Source organism: Ambystoma mexicanum, chromosome 12, assembly GCF_040938575.1.
Source record: "Ambystoma mexicanum isolate Mex_15411 chromosome 12, UKY_AmexF1_1, whole genome shotgun sequence".
Taxonomy (NCBI): domain Eukaryota; kingdom Metazoa; phylum Chordata; class Amphibia; order Caudata; family Ambystomatidae; genus Ambystoma; species Ambystoma mexicanum.
The window spans coordinates 64,540,138-64,560,063 of NC_090936.1; the positions used below are offsets into that span (position 1 = coordinate 64,540,138).

General features: G+C 45.4%; 1 protein-coding gene across 3 annotated transcripts in view; it reads right to left on the reverse strand.

The window, feature by feature from the left end:
- Positions 1–19,926, reverse strand: part of LOC138513283 (POC1 centriolar protein homolog B-like) — a 406,367-nt gene that overhangs the window by 361,882 nt on the left and 24,559 nt on the right. For all 3 annotated transcript variants that reach the window (XM_069627999.1, XM_069628000.1, XM_069628001.1), the window contains exon 2: positions 9,166–9,250. In XM_069627999.1, coding sequence (XP_069484100.1) covers positions 9,166–9,250 — 85 coding nt within the window. The remainder of the gene's footprint in view (positions 1–9,165; positions 9,251–19,926) is intronic.

Sequence of the window (19,926 nt, forward strand, 5' to 3'; positions counted from 1 at the left end):
AGGTCCCCCTCTTTTTTAGGCACAAAAAATAAGGGAGAGGCCGCAGGTGAACGAGAGGGGCGTATGAAACCAGTTTTCAGTGACTGATCAATGTATTCCTTTAGAATGAGATCTTCCTTGTGGGTTAAGGAATAAATCCTACCTGAGGGTAGTTTACCCCCCCGGGATCAGATTGATAGGACAGTCATAGGGTCTGTGTGGAGGCAAAACCAAACCACCTCCTTCATCAAACACACCTTTGAATTCAGAATATTCAGTAGGCAAAGCACTGGTGATAACTGCTCCAACAGTAGAAGCAATATCCAATAGAGGACGACAAGGACTACTCGCTGGGAGTTTGTTCTTCCAACACCGGTTCTCGCAAAATTCTGACAGAAGTTCAATACTGCCTGAGTGCCAATCAACGATAGGATTATGCAACCGTAACCACGGAAGACCGAATATGAGCCTGAACTGAGGTGCAGATATAAGATCAAAGAAGATAATTTCGGAATGCCCCATCAAGGTTTCCATTTCCAAATCCTTTGTCTGTTGGATGACCATTCCTGAAACCAAGGAAGATCCATCCACAGCGTTAACAACAACGGCATTTGCTTTATCAATAGTAGGAAGACCCAGATCCTTGGCATACAGGGAATCAATGTAGTTTCCTGTGGCTCCAGAATCTATGATTGCTGTGGCTTGAACTATCTTGTCTTGTGATAGCTTGAAATGTACCACCATTTCAACCGGTTGGACAGATATGGAGTCCTTGGATACGTAATTGCTCTGCAACTGGACTCCTTTCATTGCCGAGCTTTCGCGTTTCCCTGTTTCTTAGAGGGTTTCTTGGTACAAACTTTCAATAAGTGTTCCGAAGATCCACAATAGAAACATAAGTTGTTCTTCTTCCTATGCTCCCTTTCTTCTTGTGAAAGAGGATCTTGTGTAGCTGCCCCAATCTGCATTGGTTCTGATGTACTTGGGGAAGATAAAGGGTTGACTTGGACGTCAGGAGTCAGACCACGTTTCTCCCCTTTTCTGGCAGCTTTACGAGCGTCTATCTGAAGAACTAGTTCCAGTAGTTCTGGAAAGGAGGCTGGAACTACAGGCACTATAGCAAGTGTATTCTTTAAAGGTTCAGACAGACCTTTATAGAACAATGAGGCCTTCTTATCATCAGGCCAAGCCGTCTCAGCAGCTAATTGATTGAATTTCGCTAAATAGGCCAATAGCGTCATATCCCCTTGCTGCAGGCTTAATAATTCCAACTCCATGAGTTGGGCTTTGTATCGAGTATCAAACACCTTCCCCATGGCTTCAATCAATGCGTCACAATTGAACAATAAAGGACTACCCTCTGCCAAAAGAGGATTAGCCCAGGCAGCTGCTGTACCCCCAAGATGGGACAACAAGAAGGCTGCCTTGGTAGCAGAATCAGGAAAAGCGCCTGGTCGACATAAAAAGTGCAAACGACATTGATTTAGAAACATCCTGAAATGTTTTGGGTCCCCATGGAATCTTTTTGGTGGAGCCAAGGGAAACTGGGACGTAACATATACCGGTCCGGCCCCCGCCTGTGCAGGTTCCACGACCGGGGGAGTCGGTAATATTGGTGCTGCATGAGGCAAGGGTTGTATGGCTGTTTGGAGCTCTAGAATTTGCTGCTGAGTGGTGGCATGAGCATTAGCCATATCTGTTCTCAAATCCGCCACTAATTGAAGGAGGTTAGCTAGGGTCTCATTGGGGTCCATGTTTAAAGGCTTCTGATTATGTCAGAACTCCTCTTCACTGGTTGACCCCGTAGTGTAGAAGAAGAATTCTTCCCACCAATGTACCCCTCTGAATGGTAACAATACACATACAGAGGGATCAATTAATTGAAAGATGTTTGGATGTCCCTCCGAGACCACCGTAGCTGTAGAAGGAAAGAAGCACAATTAGCATCCAAGTATACTGTGTGGCTTCACTCAATACTAACACTCCTCCCACACTAACCTGCTTGATTATAGAATTGATCCTAAGAAGATTAACCACGATCTGAGCAGGAATCGGGAAATACTAGGAATATTCTGCAAAAACAAGTGACCTCTCTGGTTACAATCCCTGTTAATAGTAAACTACCAATAACAAGAAAGGACACAGAGATTCTTACCAGAGGGGTTCCAGGGTTGATTGCACACGGTAAAACACTTGTGATGAAAGAGAAAGAAAATGTCCGTCTGAGTTAGAAGGAATACGAAAAGCCAAAGTGTTCTGTAGTTTTATCAAATGGTGAAACAACTCCCGCGATGCAGCGGACGCTGTCCCACGGAGCAGCGGAGGCTGTGTCGCTGGACGTCGGAGGCCTTCCCACGTCGCTCCCGCAGCGCAGCTGATGCTGTCCCACGTTGCAGCGGAGGCTGTCCCGCGGCGCAGCTGAGACTGTTCCACGAAGTAACAGATACTGTGTTTCACAGTACAAGTAACAAGAAATAACAAGAGTAACTGAAGTCAACAACTCCAAAAGTAATCCTTTAAACAATCTGGGTCAAATCCATACGAGCAAACTTAAACCGAGGATTAGGCAATAACAATATCCAAGGGCAGAAGGCAAGGGTCAAAAACCAGTAAATCACTGAAGCACCAAAACAGACTAGGAATATCCACAAGCAAGGTCAGGTCAGAGAAGCAAAGGTTCAAGATACCAGGTAAACAAGATGCAAAGTCAGTAAACAAGTAGCGCCAAAAATGCTTGATCAGAAGCACTGAGCAAGCAGGGGGCGGGGTTAAATACCCAATGTCACATGATCACCGCCGTGAATCAGCACGCACGTTGCGTCTCCTTAGCAATGCATTGCTAAGCTTCCATGGCAACCTCCAGCCTCCTCGGAAGACCGAGGTTCGAGGTATTCCTCCCCGTGAACCACTACACAAAGTTCGACTGATTCCCGTGTTTCTCCTGGTTGCATAAAAAGTACGTACAGCATTCCGAGAGCCTGCGCGCAAAACATAGCAACAATGATTTTCTTGGTCAGGATGATTTGCCACAAATACCTTTAGCACCACAGTCAACATAAATTGCCTTTGTCTGTACCCCTTTCAAGCATTTCTTCAACTTCCACCTTGTGTACTCCCATGCCAGTCCAACTCCTTCAACAGTTGCCATCCAGGTATATTCCCCTGCCCGAACAGCATTTCACAACAAGTGCTTTTGGGGCGAATGTCACTTGAAAGGAGTTTCACAACCACTTCATAATACTCAACAATTTGTAGCTTCAAAACTCCCAACAACTCTTCAGGAAAAACAAGATTTAGATTGGCACTCTTTGATACGCTTTTGAAAATAATGCTCCTCTCCTTCTGGATCTCTTTTGTCAGAAGGGCAGCCTTTTGCCACTCTTGTTTCCACACTACACCAATAACCAATGACTGATAGGGAAACAGTCTTTTAATTATCTTCCCTTGGCTTAGGCAATGTGAGTTTACATCAGCTTTTACCACAGGTGGTACAAAATGTGGGCAGCAAGTTCCACTGCTCACAAATCTTCCAATAGCCCCTTGTCATTGTTGGCAATGTCTACTAAATTGTAACTGCCTTGGTTTTACTCTCTCTTGGCTTAGGCAATGCTTGTTGGTGTTCACTTTTAATAATGTAGCCCTTTCAGTTTATTGGTAGGTAAAATTATAGTCCTTTAGCTTTCTGATAATGAGATTTTTCTGTTTTTCATTACGTTAGTATTCAAGTTTACTTTGGGAATCCCTCTTGTTCGCTCGCGAGTGCTGCTGCTGCATTTCAGTAGCGTGGGATTCAAAAATGATTTTCGGGTCACTTTTAGTCACTTCTGGATTTGAGAGGAACAGACCCTCTCTGGACCAGCAGTTGCTCTCTGCCACCCAATGGTCACAGCGTCTTCTCTCTCCTCCAGCTTCTACTTGGACTGCCTACCACACTCCTTCTTGCTGCTCTTCTCTCCTATCTTCTCACTCATGGCATGCACCTGAGGGGGCCCTTTTAAACCTCTCAGTCTCCATCAGGTGTGGGTCATTCACATGAATTATCTGACCACTCCTATTGATCCTCTCACTGCACCTCTTCAGCCACCTTCCTCGTCCCAGTACTTAGAGGATTATGGGACTTGAAGTCCCCAATGGCAAAGTTAGGTGTTGTGGTTGAATTTTACTTCTACACGTAGATTTGTTCTTTATAACACTCTTTAAAGGAATATCATAAGGATTAGTCACTGAACCTGATTGAAGACTGAAAGGCAATGATTTTACGTTATTTTCCATGGATTCCCTTTCATTATACATTTGGGTGTAACAGAGGTCTTTAGTTTTATAATCCTCTGGGACTTTGAAAGGGCTTTTATTTCTTCTAAGGCCTAGGGGTTCTTGAGTTTTTTTACCTTAGTTTACATGTGTATTTTGTCACACAGAGAGACGGCTTTTACAACAAGCCATTACACACGTTGGTATTACACAGTTATCCCCCCTAGAGGGAGACAAACGCTGCATTTCCTCTCACAGAATCCTCTCATTCACCTCAGACTTTCTCCTCCCAGGTGATCCTCCTGCAGAACACCATTCGCCAACGTCAGGATCAGAAAGTGTCTGCCTTTCCCTGGCCACCTGGGAGTATATGTCATGATTCTCCGACCTTGGAAGATGTGGAATCAATCGAGGAGAAGCTGAGCCGCTTTGCTGCCGGGTGGAAGCGTGCGCAGCGTTCTAGTGTTTTCACATTCTGTTTATGACATGTATATAGACACGTCGGAAGGATTCTTCAATGAGTTGCAACCCTATGTTCCACTGGGTTTACACACTGTTCGAGAGTTCCTTCCTGTCCTCCTGCTGTTTCCCTAACCTGATTCCTCCTCGTTTCCCCCTGTCACCCTTTCTCTCTGCTCGTTCCGTTTTACGGAACGCTCTTGCTTGTCTCGTTCCTCCTGGAACACTTTCAGTTTGTGCTTTGCTCGCGTTACCTATTCTGTGGCCGCATTACTAGCAGTGGCCACGTGTTGCAGGTTTATTCGCTCCTGGCTCACGGACCTATCCGCAAGTCGCGTTCCTCCCTGAGTGCATTGGTTTCCACTGAACTGCGCTACCACATTCCTTGCTGTGCTCTTTCACACGGAGCTTCGTCACCATCCGTCTTCCTTACGGATCTTCCTTGCAGGCCCTCATAGTAGATCTTATTCTACGAGGAATACTGTACCTGATCTTCTACCTCCCCAGTGCCTGTAGGGAATTGTAGTTCTCTATCCACCATTCCCAAAAACTAGGAATACTCCTCTGTTCAATCATCATCCTATTCTGGAGCCCAGGACTTCAACACCCTCCGGACATTACTTATCATCAGGGTTTTTCGGCAAAGCTTTTCCCTGATTGTGGGAAATAGGCAAATAGCTCTGGCCCACTGTAACATGAATATCATCAACTTGTGTGCAGCAAGCCAGCTGTTCTCAGCAGGTATTATCATTCATGACTTGGATGAACGTCCGGTCGGTGGAGAAGGTAATGGGATCTGCGACTCAATAAAGGACACTGCCACAGTAAAGAAGTATGAACTACTATTATGTTGAATCTTAAGGTGGGCCGGGAAGAGCATACGGTATAGTATATTTCTTTCCCTCAGTAGTTTCTTCACACCCAGGAAAGTATGCTGCTCCCGATGCAGATACTAGAAGTCTGAATATATATGCACAAGGTTGGAGGTCATTCGAAGTTTTTTTTTTTTTAAACCTCTGGCCACCCGTAGTATTAAACCACTATCACAATGCGCATGATGATCGTACAGGGATAATCCCCGGGCCTGGCTTTCGCAGCCAGTGCTCTGCTGGCACGCTTAACCGTGAAGTGGGGAGACCACCCCGGGTCGCCCAGCAACACACAAAGCAGATCCTCCACCGCCGATTCTATAATGCTATGGAGCGCATACTCCGGCACTCCTATAAGTCGAACATTGTTCCGGCGAGACCAGGATTCCAGATCTTCACATTATGCCTTTACTTGCCTCATATCCGTGGTAAGTGCACTGACTGCCGCCTGCAGCTGCGTAATGTTGTCCTCTGTGGTATTTATGCGGTCCTTGGCTTCAGTGATATGCTGCGTATCTCTCTCTATTGCTAGGCTCGCATGGATGACATATTGGCAGTAAAGTCATCCAACCTAACATTCACTGATGCATAGCTCTGCTACATCGTGTCAAGCATACCTTGAAGGACCGTGGAGGCGCAAGCCGCTTGAACCGAAGGGGGCTCCGGAAACAGGAGATCACAGCCTGGGTCCGAAGGTGGTCTTGTAGCAGGCCCCGTAAAGTGGTCCATGCCACTGCCCTTTTTTGGGATCGGACCCCTTGGTCATACCAGCCACTGGATACCACAGGAGAAACCAAATACCCTGTGCATGTCGAGTGGGGGCGTGGGGTTCGTGTAGGTCATCCCTCAAATACAGAGAGCCTTCACTCCTCCAGCACAGTCCCCCAGGAGCAGAGACAGCAGCCCATACAGGGTGAGTCCCCGGGCCAACAGGTTTTTTTTTTTAACTTAACAGAATCGCCTGCTGTTTCCCTGCCTGCAGCTAGGCCACAAGTTGTGCTGCCTGCCCTTACGCTCGTTGTGCTCTCCGATATCAGGCCCCTTGGGCTGCCGGGCGATGGTAAGGACGGATCACTGGCCTGCGGGGGGGGGGTATGCGCATCTCCAGTGCTCCCCAGACACAATATACTCCTTTACTGACCTGGTAGTAAATTTCATGAAGGGTCAGGCTGATCTACAGTTTCCCTCGCTAGGAAGCTGACTCCTTTGTCTCCCCTTGTCTTCAATTTGCACATCCCTGGACTCATAACAAATTCGTAGACACTCTTCCAATGAATCAGAATCATAGTCCAAATACTTTCCACTGCCTGAGTAGTACACACATCTGAAAACATCTCAGAGGACACAGAAGTTCTAGAGCTGGTCGGCCTCAGGTGTTTAAGACTTACATTTATTTATTTATTCCCCTGCCTAAGGCGGGTGCGTCTTGACCAGAGTCTGAAATCGGGTCCAGTTGAGGTACGGGCTTTAATAAATTGGGCCCATCATCACTCTCATCCCCAAGTAAATCAACATGGAAAGAGGCCCAGGCCACAGGTGTTCAGCCCCTCCAGCAGTTTGTGCGCAGAGGGGATCCTCTGCGTTCACTGGGCCCGCAGCACTATATTTTTCATGCCGGGCCATGTGGAAACAGCAACGCACTCCCCAGCAAGCAGGAGATCACAGACCTGCAGAAATCTCCGGGAAACAGCAGCCAATCTCGACTTGGGGGACACAAGCTGCGTTCCCCACCAGCCTTGTTGCAGCTGCCCCTCCACTACAGCACAGCAGCCCGGACACATACAAACGCAGCAGATGCCACTCACGGTCCTCCAGGTCGCTGCTACTATTCACAAGATGGTACAGTACAGGGAACTGCACTGCCGATCCAAGTGCAGCGCTCCCCCTTGCATTTCCTGGTCAGCGTCACTCTGCTCCACAGAGCCGCCAACAGGGCCCAGGCATCCGCGAATACCTGCGTAACCTCTGGTTTTAGCCTGGAAACTTTGGCTTTCACGCTCTTCTCCGGGTCTCCGGGGAAGAGCATGAAATCTCAGGGTTTTGAGAGTACAGCTATCTGATGACAAGCTGCAGTACTACACACATCCAGTGTGAGGCCTTGTCTATGTCCGTTGTGAGATCCCAGAGGGAAGCCAAGTTTGCAGCTTGAGCAAACGCGATGGATTTGGAAAGATAAACCCAGAAGATTGAAAAAATAACGTGCCTGCTTTAACTTCCTTCGTTCAGCACACATGAGCTGTAGGTTACATTTCATATATAACATGAAGGTAAATAAAGCATGTGGGCGTGGTCTTGAGAACAGGGGGCGTGGTCTTATAAATTTGTGGGCGGGGCATTTCAGTGATGTAGGTCCCAGGGTTTTTCATTGTGAACTGTAGGCAGGTATGTGTCCGCGCCCCTGCGCTCGCAATCACACGTTCACACGTATCTCAAGGTCCGGGGCACGCCAGGTGTCCGGTTGTGCATCAGATGAAGCCTGGCACCATTAAACCCCTAGCGATCGCCAAACAGCATGGCGCAACACCAGCTGGCAGGAGTAATTATAATTCAAAAGCCCACTGTGCACAGAGCTCAAGAGTGGTCCGCCATCTTGGCTTGCCGGTCGGCAGAGCCACCACAGTAGCATTCATTTTGATATTTTCCCAACATAAACAGCTGTATGGCCACCACAGTAGCATTCATTTTGATATTTTCCCAACATAAACAGCTGTATGGCCTGTGAGCCATCAGTTTATAGTCGGAGCAATGCTTAATAATGGACTATTGAGGCAAGCATGGTAACATTCTAGGCTGTAATGTTATGGCAAAGCTTAAGCCATAGCATTGCAATCTGGCAAGTCACATATGCATTGTACAGGTTTTGTTAATCCTGATCATAGAAATACAAACTCATTTTATTCAGTTTATTGGAATTTTAATACATTCGTTGAAGGAAACAAACTTTTTGACAATGAGTCGAGAATACTACTTATGAAAAGTTGTTAATGTCAATGATAAGATACAAAACACACAGCCTACACACACACCTATTTTCCTAATAATATAAAAGTCCAAACCCCACTACATATTAAACCTTAACTCGCATTACACCACTAGTTCAGAACTCTCACATATTTGAGCATTAGCGGGAGCTAACTTATTAAGTGTGTAAGACATAATGAGGGGAAATCTAGTATTACCAGGTATAGTTGACAGCTAAGAAGGCGATTCATTACTCTGACTTCACAGAAGCATCTTTAGGCCACATCACAACCAATGTGAAGGAATCAGGCATAGTTGACAAGTCCCTTAAAGACTGGAGAAACAGAACAAAAGTCCAGACCAAGATAGTGGCAAGGAGAGAGTGAGAGGGAGAGAGGGAGAGAGTGACCAAATCAGAGGATGATAAAGTAGATAGCAAAGAAGGTGAAAAAGGAGAAATTGCAGCCTAAGCCATTAAAAGAGAAATACATGCAATTTGGTTAATGATAACTAGTGACCAACTGCTAGGAGATTTCTTCAGGGACTAGCAGATTTGTTCTGTGCACTATGATCAAAAAGACTTCTTAAAGCATCCTAAAATATGACATTTTATGTTAGGAAAATGGTCTTTACATGGACGACTTACCAAGTTGTTTTGTGTCTGGGTTAAAGTCAACACTGGTAACTGCATCCTTGTGACCTTTAAAATGGCGCAGTAAAGCAGGATCCTCCTATAAAATTAAGAAGTTCTGAATCAAACCACAAACAATAAAATTCCAAGCAAATTCTGCACCAACTACAAGTCACAAAGTTCAAGTAATACTGAATACAAAATTCTAAACGCAATATAAAGAGCCAGAACGACATGGATAGCTAAGCAGCAGAACGATATGCAGTTGTCTTGACTCAGAGAAAGTCCAACTGTGCTGAGAGATCAATTTCCTTAGCTAAAATTGTAAAACGATGCAAGTGGTGATCTTGCTAGTTCGCTGAGCCTTCTCAAGCAATGTTTAAGGAAGAAGCGGGCCCTGGAATATTTGTTCACCCAGCTACTTATTTGTCTCTCTTACCAAACTTTTAAAATGTCTTCAAATTATTGTGTAGCTTACTAAGCCGATTAACTAACCAAACAGTACAATTAAATCTTTGCAATAATCACTTATGCCTAGATAGATAGCAGAGATGTTTTTGTTTAACAAGAGCAGTCGCGGTTTATGAGCCACTCATACGCCCTCCATAGCATATGACTCTGCCCAGATGTGCAATGTAGAGTGTACAAACGCATGGCCAAGAGTCAGAGGCAGCTGGGGCGTAAGGGACATTGCAGCAAGTCTGAGCATGCTTCAGGACAAACTGTCGCTGAAGAGTTTGCAAAATTCACACAAAACCACCAACACAAGCCCATGATCTGTGGGATAGAAGAATATCTGGCACTGGGGTGGCCCATCCATGCCCGATAGGGTCCCCAAAACAAAGCTGGGGCTTACTTACTGACAGACTGGAGAAAACCCTGGTCCGGTCCTTGTCCGGAGGTAGTAAGGTGTTAAGGCGGTGGGAAACAAGAACATATCGGCAAGTTCAATCCAGAAAAACCCAAGGAGATCAGGCTCATGAAATGAGGAGTAGCAACACTTTTGGGGGAGATCACAACGGAATTGGAAGAGAAATATGCAGACTCTGAATGTCTCAGTGACCTTTTCCAGACAAGGAAGATGTGCCAGAATCACTCGCCTGGATGATCTATGCTACAGGTTAGGCAGCAGAAAATTCCACCTACCAGCATCGGTCCAGGGAATCCCTGTCAAAGCCCATCTAGACTTGGGCAATTAGTGAATGTCCATGAGAGGGAGCTCCGTCAAACTTCACCCAGGGTCCCCATCTGACATAATATGTGTACATGCCAAACTTTAACCCCAAGCAACTATCAATATCTAAATCTTAGGAAACCAGTTGTCAATGCCAACAATAGTCATGCTAGGTTCTCCTGGAAGAGATTCCTATAGCAACATCATTTCACCTTTCTAATCGCCGACTAAAAGACTGCATGCGGGGTAATGGGGTAATCTACATACATTCTTTTTCCTGGTACCCTAGAGAGTCATATACCCAGGGGGAAGGGTGGAAGTGTGAGCCAGGGACTTAACTCTGTAAGGTGGGTATGAGGACCCCTTAACCTTGGGCAAGAAGCCTACCAGGGTAATGTCCAGACTCTGTCTGTCCCAGAGGCAAGCTGTGGGAGTTGGGGGCCGCCCCATCTCTGGTCCTTCTTATTGCATCTCGCTACAAATAAGTATCCCTTGTTATCACCCCATTCCTGCTGTATGAAATGTTCATCAGTTCCCTTTATCTTCTGGGATCGCAAAATCCAAAAGGTCCTTGTGGTGGAGACGGGGGCACAAACTGCACCAGTGAGAGAGCAGAAAGAAAGCAACAAGGCAGCTTAGTGGTGCGCAATGCAACCCAGCAACCCAGAGGCTCTAAATCACACTCCTAAGAACTTGTGGAGGGACTTCTGTTAATCGCAGGTGGCCACTGTGGACCACAGGCGGGCCCGCATTTGAAGACCACACACATACGAACTTTAAGACTGATTGTGCGTTTCACTGGCTGTTGTTGCAGAACTCCCGAAACTCACTGTCTCCAGAGCTCTAGTTCTCTCTAGGCTGGACTACTGAAACAGTCTCTTTCTAAATCTACCTGCCTCTACTCTCTGTCCTCTACAGCTCATCCAGAACAGGACTGCAAGACTTGTCCTTAGCCTGAAGCCCAGGGATTGTATCTCCACAGTGCTGGAATCTCTCCATTGGCTTCCAGTGGCGACAAGGATCAAGTTTAAGACCCTCTGCATTGTCCACAAGGCCTTCTGGGGCCTGGAACCACAATACCTCCAACTCTTTCTATGGAAATATCTTCCTAATCAAGCTCTTTGCTCCTCCACCTCCAACTGCTTGAGGGTCAGTCGCTTCTCCAAGCGACGATTTGGTGGCAGATCTCTTCTTCTCCTCCCTTTGGAACAGCCTCCCTGCCTCTCTGAAACTTGAGCAGAACCATCTCCAGTTCCGGAAGCACCCCAAGACCTTGCTCTTTGCTTCTGCTTTGTCTCTTCCTCTCCCCTGCTGATCTTCTGTCTGATACTGCACTGGTCACCTGGCTACCCTCTGAATTCGGGCCCAGGTCCTTGAAAATCCAGCTGCACATGCGCACTGCCTCCTGGCACCCCCTGCACATGTGGTCTATATCTGTAACCCCTACAGTCCCCCTCCTGCACTTATTAGACACTTGTTGTCTGTGCTTTTAACTCTCACACTTGCCACCTGCTGGATGCACTACTTGTGTTGATTTCTTGTCCTGCACTTGTCAATCCTCTAACCCCCCACTCCCCTGGCACTTCTCTGCTCCCTGCTCCCCTGCATTTGCGCAATCTCAATGTCCCTAGGCCAAGTAAGATCATTGTTTTTTATCCTCCCTCCGTTTCCCCTCCCTTGCCTTGTCGCGCCTTGAAACACTTGTGTATAGGCGCGTTATAAATGCCATATCATATCATATAACTCTGGCTGACCCATGCTGGATGTGGGGCTGGGGTCAAGAGGCATTTTTAAGCTTCACACCTGTATGCCACGACAATGGCGGAAGAACAGGATAGTGATTGTCCGAGGGATCCAGGGGTGCCCAGGTACAATGGGAGGGGTGTGGGGGAGTATAAAGGGGTTTCAGAAACCTGAAGGTGTCTCACCTGCTAATCCTCAGGGATCTGTCACCCAGGTGGCCAGGACATGGCCATCGCTTTAGGATCCAGTTCCTGGGGGTGGACCAGTGCGGGAGGATCACCTGGGTGAGGGGTCTTCGGCAATGGAAGTGGGACACCGGATGGCGAGACGCGGTATCCCCTTCCCTGTAACACCTTTGCCCAATCCTACCAAGTATGATACTTAGAAACTCAAGCTCCCCCCTTTCCCAGCACGAACATTTACTCACAGATAGCTCACTACAAGAGAAAACGAACCAACACCAGAACCGTATACGTGACATGTCCCAATACAATGGTCAGGCAGGATCAGGCAGTTGCTGCTCACCATTACACACACCTGACTTCCATTACACTTCCCCACACGGATAAAAGGCGGAGCACAAAAGCACATTCTGAACCAGGCAAAGCACACAAGGAAGCAGCAGTTCCATGATGGCAGTTTAATACAAGGCAAAAGACGGCAAAACCGAAGATGACTGTAAAGAGGGAAGTGCCCTTGATCTTTTCAACGAAAGACCATTCCTTTAATGAACCTTCGAGAACAGGAAACGTAAGACCAGGAATCAACGCTGAAGAAACCTGCATTGTGTGTCAGAGGTACCCGGGGCTGTCCCGCGTCGATAATCAAGGCGGGGAGAATCATTTGCTGCAATGGTATTGTCCTTGGCTCCTACAACAAAGCAGCGCCAGTGAGGTCAACACAGCCGGTAAGTTGGGGAGGCTGATGTCAGACCAGTCTGTGTTGAAGCCAAGGTTACAAGCTGCAACATTGTATAGTGAAAACTGAAGGGAACATTGTATGAAGCGTATGTGGCAAGAGACGCAAACACAATTAAACAGCAGATGAGTGATTCAACTTTGAAGCCAATATACAATACCGTAGACAGAGTGGTCCGGCACCACGTGGGTGCTCATTCGAAAGTCTCTTGTTAGGTATCCAGCTGAAGGTGGCAATGTGAAGAGTGATAAAGAATTGTGAAATCGAAGTGGTCCTGCAACGGGTCAAACAAAACCCTGTGCACATTCGAAAGTCTTCGATAGTTGATGAAAAAGTGTATGAAGTTGGTCCGAGCCCGGCAGAGGGAGATCAGCTAAATGTTTTTGGTTAAAGCAAGTTTGTGCAAAGATATATTGGAAATTGGAATTAGTCTGAGCCTGGCGGGAGAGACCAATTGAACATTGTGTTAAAAGGGATCCGAGACCGACTGAGGGGGATCCGAGATGTGAGCCTGACTGAGGGGTATCCGGGGTGCACCGTGAGTCACCCGAGAAAGAATATCCAACGAGAAATTGGATGCATAAATAATTTACGAACACTGTGTTGAGAGGATCGGAGCCCGGCTGAGGGGGATCCAAAGAGAAAAGTGAAATTGAGTACTTGTGAAAATCTGAAAGAGGAAAATTATTGTTTGTCGCATCAGGCCCTCTGAATTAAGAGACTTTGAAAGGCAAAGAGACTTTGGCACGGAAGGCCCTGATGCTAATGATTGAACTGTATCCTTGTGCTGGAGAAGCCAGAAACTGTGCTAAGCTTGAGTGTACCGCCTTGTCCCATGCTGAAAACATGGGGAAGGGAGGCCAAAGGCCTGAACATCCTGACATATCATTTAGTGAAAAATTTTTCTTTTTCGTAACATTGTTTCCCACACTATTTGTATTTTGAGGCAAGGATTGGCAATGGGTTTATAAGTATAAGCCCTTTTATTTTGACAAGACACTACTAGGACTGCGTTATTATTGTTTAATGATCGTAACTTACTCCCTTCTGTAGATTTAAGATTAGATAGGCATTTTTCAAACCCTTTTTTAAGTTCAATAAACACCCTTGAACTGTGGTCACTTGTGTATGTCTTACTGTTAATACCAAGCCTTCCTTACATGGGACAAAAAGAAACTAGCAGTTTGAGTTGCTCAGGTGAGGTCAAAGGAAGAGGTTCAAGGGTTGGTGTGTTATTGAGGCCATTTGTGACGTTACTTTGACAAGAATGTCGTTAAAGTCATCACACAAAAACCTTCATCAACAATGCTCTGGATTAGCAGGGGTTCATATTTCAACTAATTGTACTTCAGCTTCAGCCCATTTCAAGAGGAAAATATATTGGACCGATATTCCAATCAGACCTCCGTTCTGTAAAGCTGTTAAGGAGCCAAACTGGCCTTTTCAGGACTCATATTACATGTAAATAAGAGCATCACAGCATCTGAATGCAATAGAAATTAAAACAAACAAAAAGCATGATATGAAATGGTCAATCCACACTTTGCGGTGGTGGAGCAACTTGAGTCAGTATTCCTTTCAGGACCTTGCAATATGCCTACATGAACGCCTGCCTCTTTCCTAAACAACCCCTACTCGTTTTGAGACACTCAAAACCCACAAAAGGTCAAAGAAATTAAAATGGTCCAGACCGAGCCACTGGGATGCTATAATTAGGCTATGGTGCCATCTGCAATATTCAACTAACTAGATGCAGTTTTATTTCTTTTGTTTTCTTGCATTTGTGATCACGTGATCTCGTCATGCCATTTGTTCTGTCTTTTGATATTACATGTTTATGTCTGACTTGTGACAGGGTAAGATACCTGACCCTGTGAAGAGCAGATGTGGACCCTTCTCAACCTAGAGTGGGAGGCCTTCCAGGGTTTTCACCAGAGCCACTCCTGCCCCAGAGGCAGGATATGGCAGTAGGGCGGACCGCAGTCCTTAGCCATTCTATTAGTGCGACTTTGCATGAAATAAGTAGCTCCCTTTCTTGACCCATGCCTGCACTACACAATGCTGGCCAGTGTCTTTTTTGTCTCATAGGACTTCAACATCCAGCATGCCCAGCAGCAGAGGTATGAATGAGCGGCCTGACCAGGTGAGGAACAGCTAGGGACTGCCATGCAACTGAGCAACCTGTACAGCATACCAGTGGACAAGACATTATATGTGACACAGGCCAGCAAAGAAAAGCAGCTTCACTGGCTGCATGTATGCAGAGTCATTTTGCAGTCCTCATTCTCCAGCCTTTCCCTGTGACCCTACCATAATTTCAACACACACATTTCCTCCCAGAAACACTAAAAACACTGCTTAAGAATGGTGATCTGCCCAGATGTGATGAATTGACTTCTGCCCTGTAGAAGTACAAGGCTGAGTAAAGGCTAAAGCACCCACTCAACCCTCACACCCCTACAAACCAGGAGCCAACACAATCATGAAGGTAAAACTGGTGCAGTTAAGGGAGCTACCTCCCTCGCCTTTTGCGGTAACGTGGGCCGAGGGAAGGCTATAGTCTAGAGACGGGTGTGAATGTGGGTCAATAGCAACCCAAACAGCAAAGTATAACATTACAAAATAAAGGAAAGTCCAATCAAGGTTCTATAAAAAAATATATATATACTTTAATCAAACACACCATGTATAGTATTAACTAACTAGAAAAGGCTATAAAAAACCCACCCCTGTAGAATGAACAAAGAATATGCAAAATTAGCAGCCACAGTACTCTGGGTAATGAGACGGGAAGAGAGAAGGCAATTAAATACCACGCTATTCAAAAAAGATAAGTTATTGGGTGCAAAGTTGATAAAAGAGACTAACCCGGTCTCTATGACCCAAAATGGACCACAGGGGCGGTTAGAAGTCAATAGTACCTTTTGATGGTTTGTGGTGGTCCGGCAGCCCCGAATCAGACTTCTTGGTGCTGTGCAAGCAATTTGAAAATTGGGAGAGTGCAAACTAGGCTACGACTGTCCTGGCACTCAGGGTGCTGGGAGTCCGAATCCAGGGGCTGTGGGCCAACATGAGTCCTTTTCATGTACTCTCAAACACAGGGACTCTTGCATACAACTACAGGTGTACTTCTACACAGCAAGGTCCTGTGTACCGCTGAGGCTGGCTGTGTTCCAGCAGCAGGTTCACCACCATGGTCCCTGGGGATGGTTAGGGGACAGAGCTTGCCTCTGCCTTGGAACACCTGCCTTCACTTTCCAACTGGAGGGCTTTGGAAAGGACTCCTCTCCGAGCATAGTCCAAACAAAATCTTATTCAAGGGTTGGAGCCCAAAAGAAGATTGAAAGAAGTGGTGTGAAACCATTCTTTTAAAGGTAAAAGCCCACAGGTGATTGGACTAAAGCTAGCTTGCATTAGTGGTCCAATTACCTATTCTTAAAATTGTTATTGGTTATTTATAACATGCTTAAAGGATAGTTCTGGGACTTTTTTTTTATTGTTCCTATGGTTCGGCCATGTGTTTTTAAGCATAAATCGGTAGATCGTAGAAAACTTTCCTATGGACCTTACCCGACTTTTCGTCCATTAACGCACTCGAAAACATCTGCCATTTTATGATAATCCTATCACTTGCCGCATCGCCCTGGCTCACCTGCTTTTGCGGCACTAAATCAAATCCCCCGCCCCTGAAACAGACTTGATCAAAACATTCATATTCCCCGCCTCTATCCGTGACGTGACTGTGCTGCGTAGGCAAACGCGCCCAGGCGTCTTCTACGCGACTCCACACAGAACCAGGAAATCAACACAGATGAGCTCACACAACACAGCGCGCCACAATTGGGAATATGAAACTGTACTTTTAAATTAAACCGCAAGATTGTAAATTTGGTAAAGTACATTTATTTGACATCAAATGTTTTGAGTATATTCAGCGATTTGCATTTTTATTTGCTCACGTTCCAAAAAGTTCGTTTCGAGGCACACGATGTTCCTTTGCTGTACACAGGGTCTTAGATCATCTCACAATACAGCGCCACAATTCGGAATATGAAACTGTGGTTTAAAAGCAAACGGCAAGATTGTACATTTGGCAAAGTACATTTATTTGACATCAAATGTTTTGAGAATATTCAGCGATTTGTATTTTTATTTGCTCACGTTCCAAAAAGTTCGTTTCGAGGCACACGATGTTCCTAGATTTTTTCCATTCTCCAAGCTTCGCTAATGGCTGGAAATAGATAATCGGTTTGGTATTTGTAGAACTGAGTTTTCGCAATGAAATGGATTCCCACAAACTGAAAGAAAGACTAACTTTTTAAAACTTGAACCACTAAAAAGTGCGGCCGCTGCACAAAGTAGATTGCCTGCTGGCAGTTGCCCCAGCATGGGTTGTGCAGACCATGAGAAAGGATGATATTTTGTACAGGTGGCATGTATTTTAAGGTTAGTGCCTCGAATTGCACGAGTCACATTAATCAATGGCTCCCCACATACTTCCCCACCTACCGAATGCCCACATTTCAACCAAATAATAATATCAATCAAACAACTATCGAATACAATGCATTTGGCCTCTTTCCTTATACTGTCACTCTGCATCCCAGCTGGTTCGGCCTGTAACGTTGAGGACATGTCACTCACATGAAAGGTAGAATCTCTGATATCGTCTTCCGCTATGTTCAGTGATATTGATGGTGTTTCATTGTAATCCACTTCATTCTCTTCCATTGCAACATCTGTTCCTTCTCCGGCGATGGGTGAATAAGACAATTTCTTCAACTTTCTCGCTGTCTTAGTTTTTGCGGGTGTGGATTCTGTGAATTGATCTCCGACTGCATCCGAACTACCAGGAGGACATTCACTATCAATGGCTGGTGGTGGTATAGCTCCGTTGTCAATCACTTCATATTCTTCCCATTGGCACGATGCATCTCCAGTCTCAAGTCCCTGCCAAAAGGTTTGACAAGCAACATCTCTCGTTCGCTTCACTGTCTGTGTAGATCTAGTTCGTACAACCACTCGCAACTAGAGGACAGATTGGAAAAGGGATGTTCAGTTTAAACACAACTTACAGTATTGAACTATTAACAGTGAAAAATAACATAATATAGTGACCAGGACACTAACCTTCTTTTGCTTTCTTTTCTTTGAAACTTTCTTGCCTCGAACTTCAACATCAGGACGCTGTTGCTCTGACTCGTGTGTGCATGTCTCCACTTCCTCTTGCGCTGCAACGACTACATTTTCATGATAAGCACATCCATCACGCACTGACGCTCCATCGACTCCCTGAAACATAGAACTTTCATTAGTATGTATAATAATATCGAAAACACAAAATGTACTTGGGGACCAATACCCACTTACATCTCAATAGCAAAACACGAATGAACGCTTTGTGTAGAACATTCAAACGACAATTATTCACGCATTGTTGATCTAGTTAGATGGAACTGTCAAGATCCATACCTCGGGCTCCTCATAGACTTCCATTGATGATATTATTGAAGATGATGCTTCAGTGACTCCCTGAAACACAATAATTGCATTAGTATGGTTTTCTATTTTGATAAAAAGAACAGAAACTTTGTTCAGGCGTGAACGGCTCATCTAAATAGACCTGCACAAATGATCAGTTGTCTAAAATAAATAATGGATAGGTAAGTATGATTCGATTTGCTTGATCGTTGGAAGTGTCACCACCCAGAGATCTGCATCAACTACTAGGGGTGATGTTCTTGTAGAAGAAGCTCCGTCATCTCCCTGAAACATAGTACTTGCGTTAATAAAGAAGGAAGTATAGCGGATGTAATCACGTCATATGATTTCGCTTGATCGAACTGTCAGTATCCATACCTCGAAATGCATAAGAACATCAAGGGACGATGTAACTGCGGTGCACACTTCTGCAAGCTGTTGCGCCGACCCGTAACTGCATGCTCCCCCTTCTTCTTGGACTAATGCTCCATCGACTCCCTGAAACATAGGACTTTCATTAGTAATGAACACAAAATTTAAAAAAGAAGACACATAGGAGGGCGACGGAACTGTCCTGAAACGTACCTCGAGCATCTGAGTGACATCAACGGTAGTCGTCAATACGTTGGACTCCTCAGCATCTCCCTGAAAGACAGTACTTGCATTATTTTGGATAACAATAATTATAACTGAAAACAAAGACTAGAGGACGAGTACAAGGGTGTACCATTAGGTAACATAATTACACGATAAATTAAAACTATTGATTTACATGCCTAAAACAAGTCAGTGGCAGAATAGCCAAGTAAGATTACCCGATAGGCGCTTGAAGTGGCTGATGACTGCAATAACGACACGGATGGAGAATCTTCCGCCTTCATATTGAGTGGATACATAAATGGGGAAATTATTGTTAGCTAATGCTACACACTACCGCAAGGCCAAGAGATAAATACGTAAACTTGACTCACCAGTGGAGGGATGTGGACGAATAGAGTGGGAATAGCGGTTGAGAGCAATTTTCGCCTCGCTCGCGGTGTGTTCTTCTTTATTAGCAATGATGTGGAGTACATGTCAGAGGTAAAGTGCCTGCTGCAGATGCGGTATCGATCACCCCTCTTGTCCGCAAAGACCTCTAGGACTCTACTTTCAAGCTCAGACGGTGGATATCCGCAATATCTGACCCATTCTCTTATCTGATCTATTGTCTTAGGGAAAACATGCTTTATAGTACCTTCAGATTTATTATGGGTCTTCGAAGGGCAACCGCCAATGGAACAGGCAGGCATTGTGGAAAGGTCTGAAAAGTAATGATCAACAATTCTCTATGAATACCAATGTAAACTCAGAACATGTGACTAGTTCCTTGCATGTACTGTCTTGAACGAAAAGAAATTGGACGCAAAATGATTATGGTACATGGCCTTACCTTGACGAACAAACAGTTAGATGCAGGGATC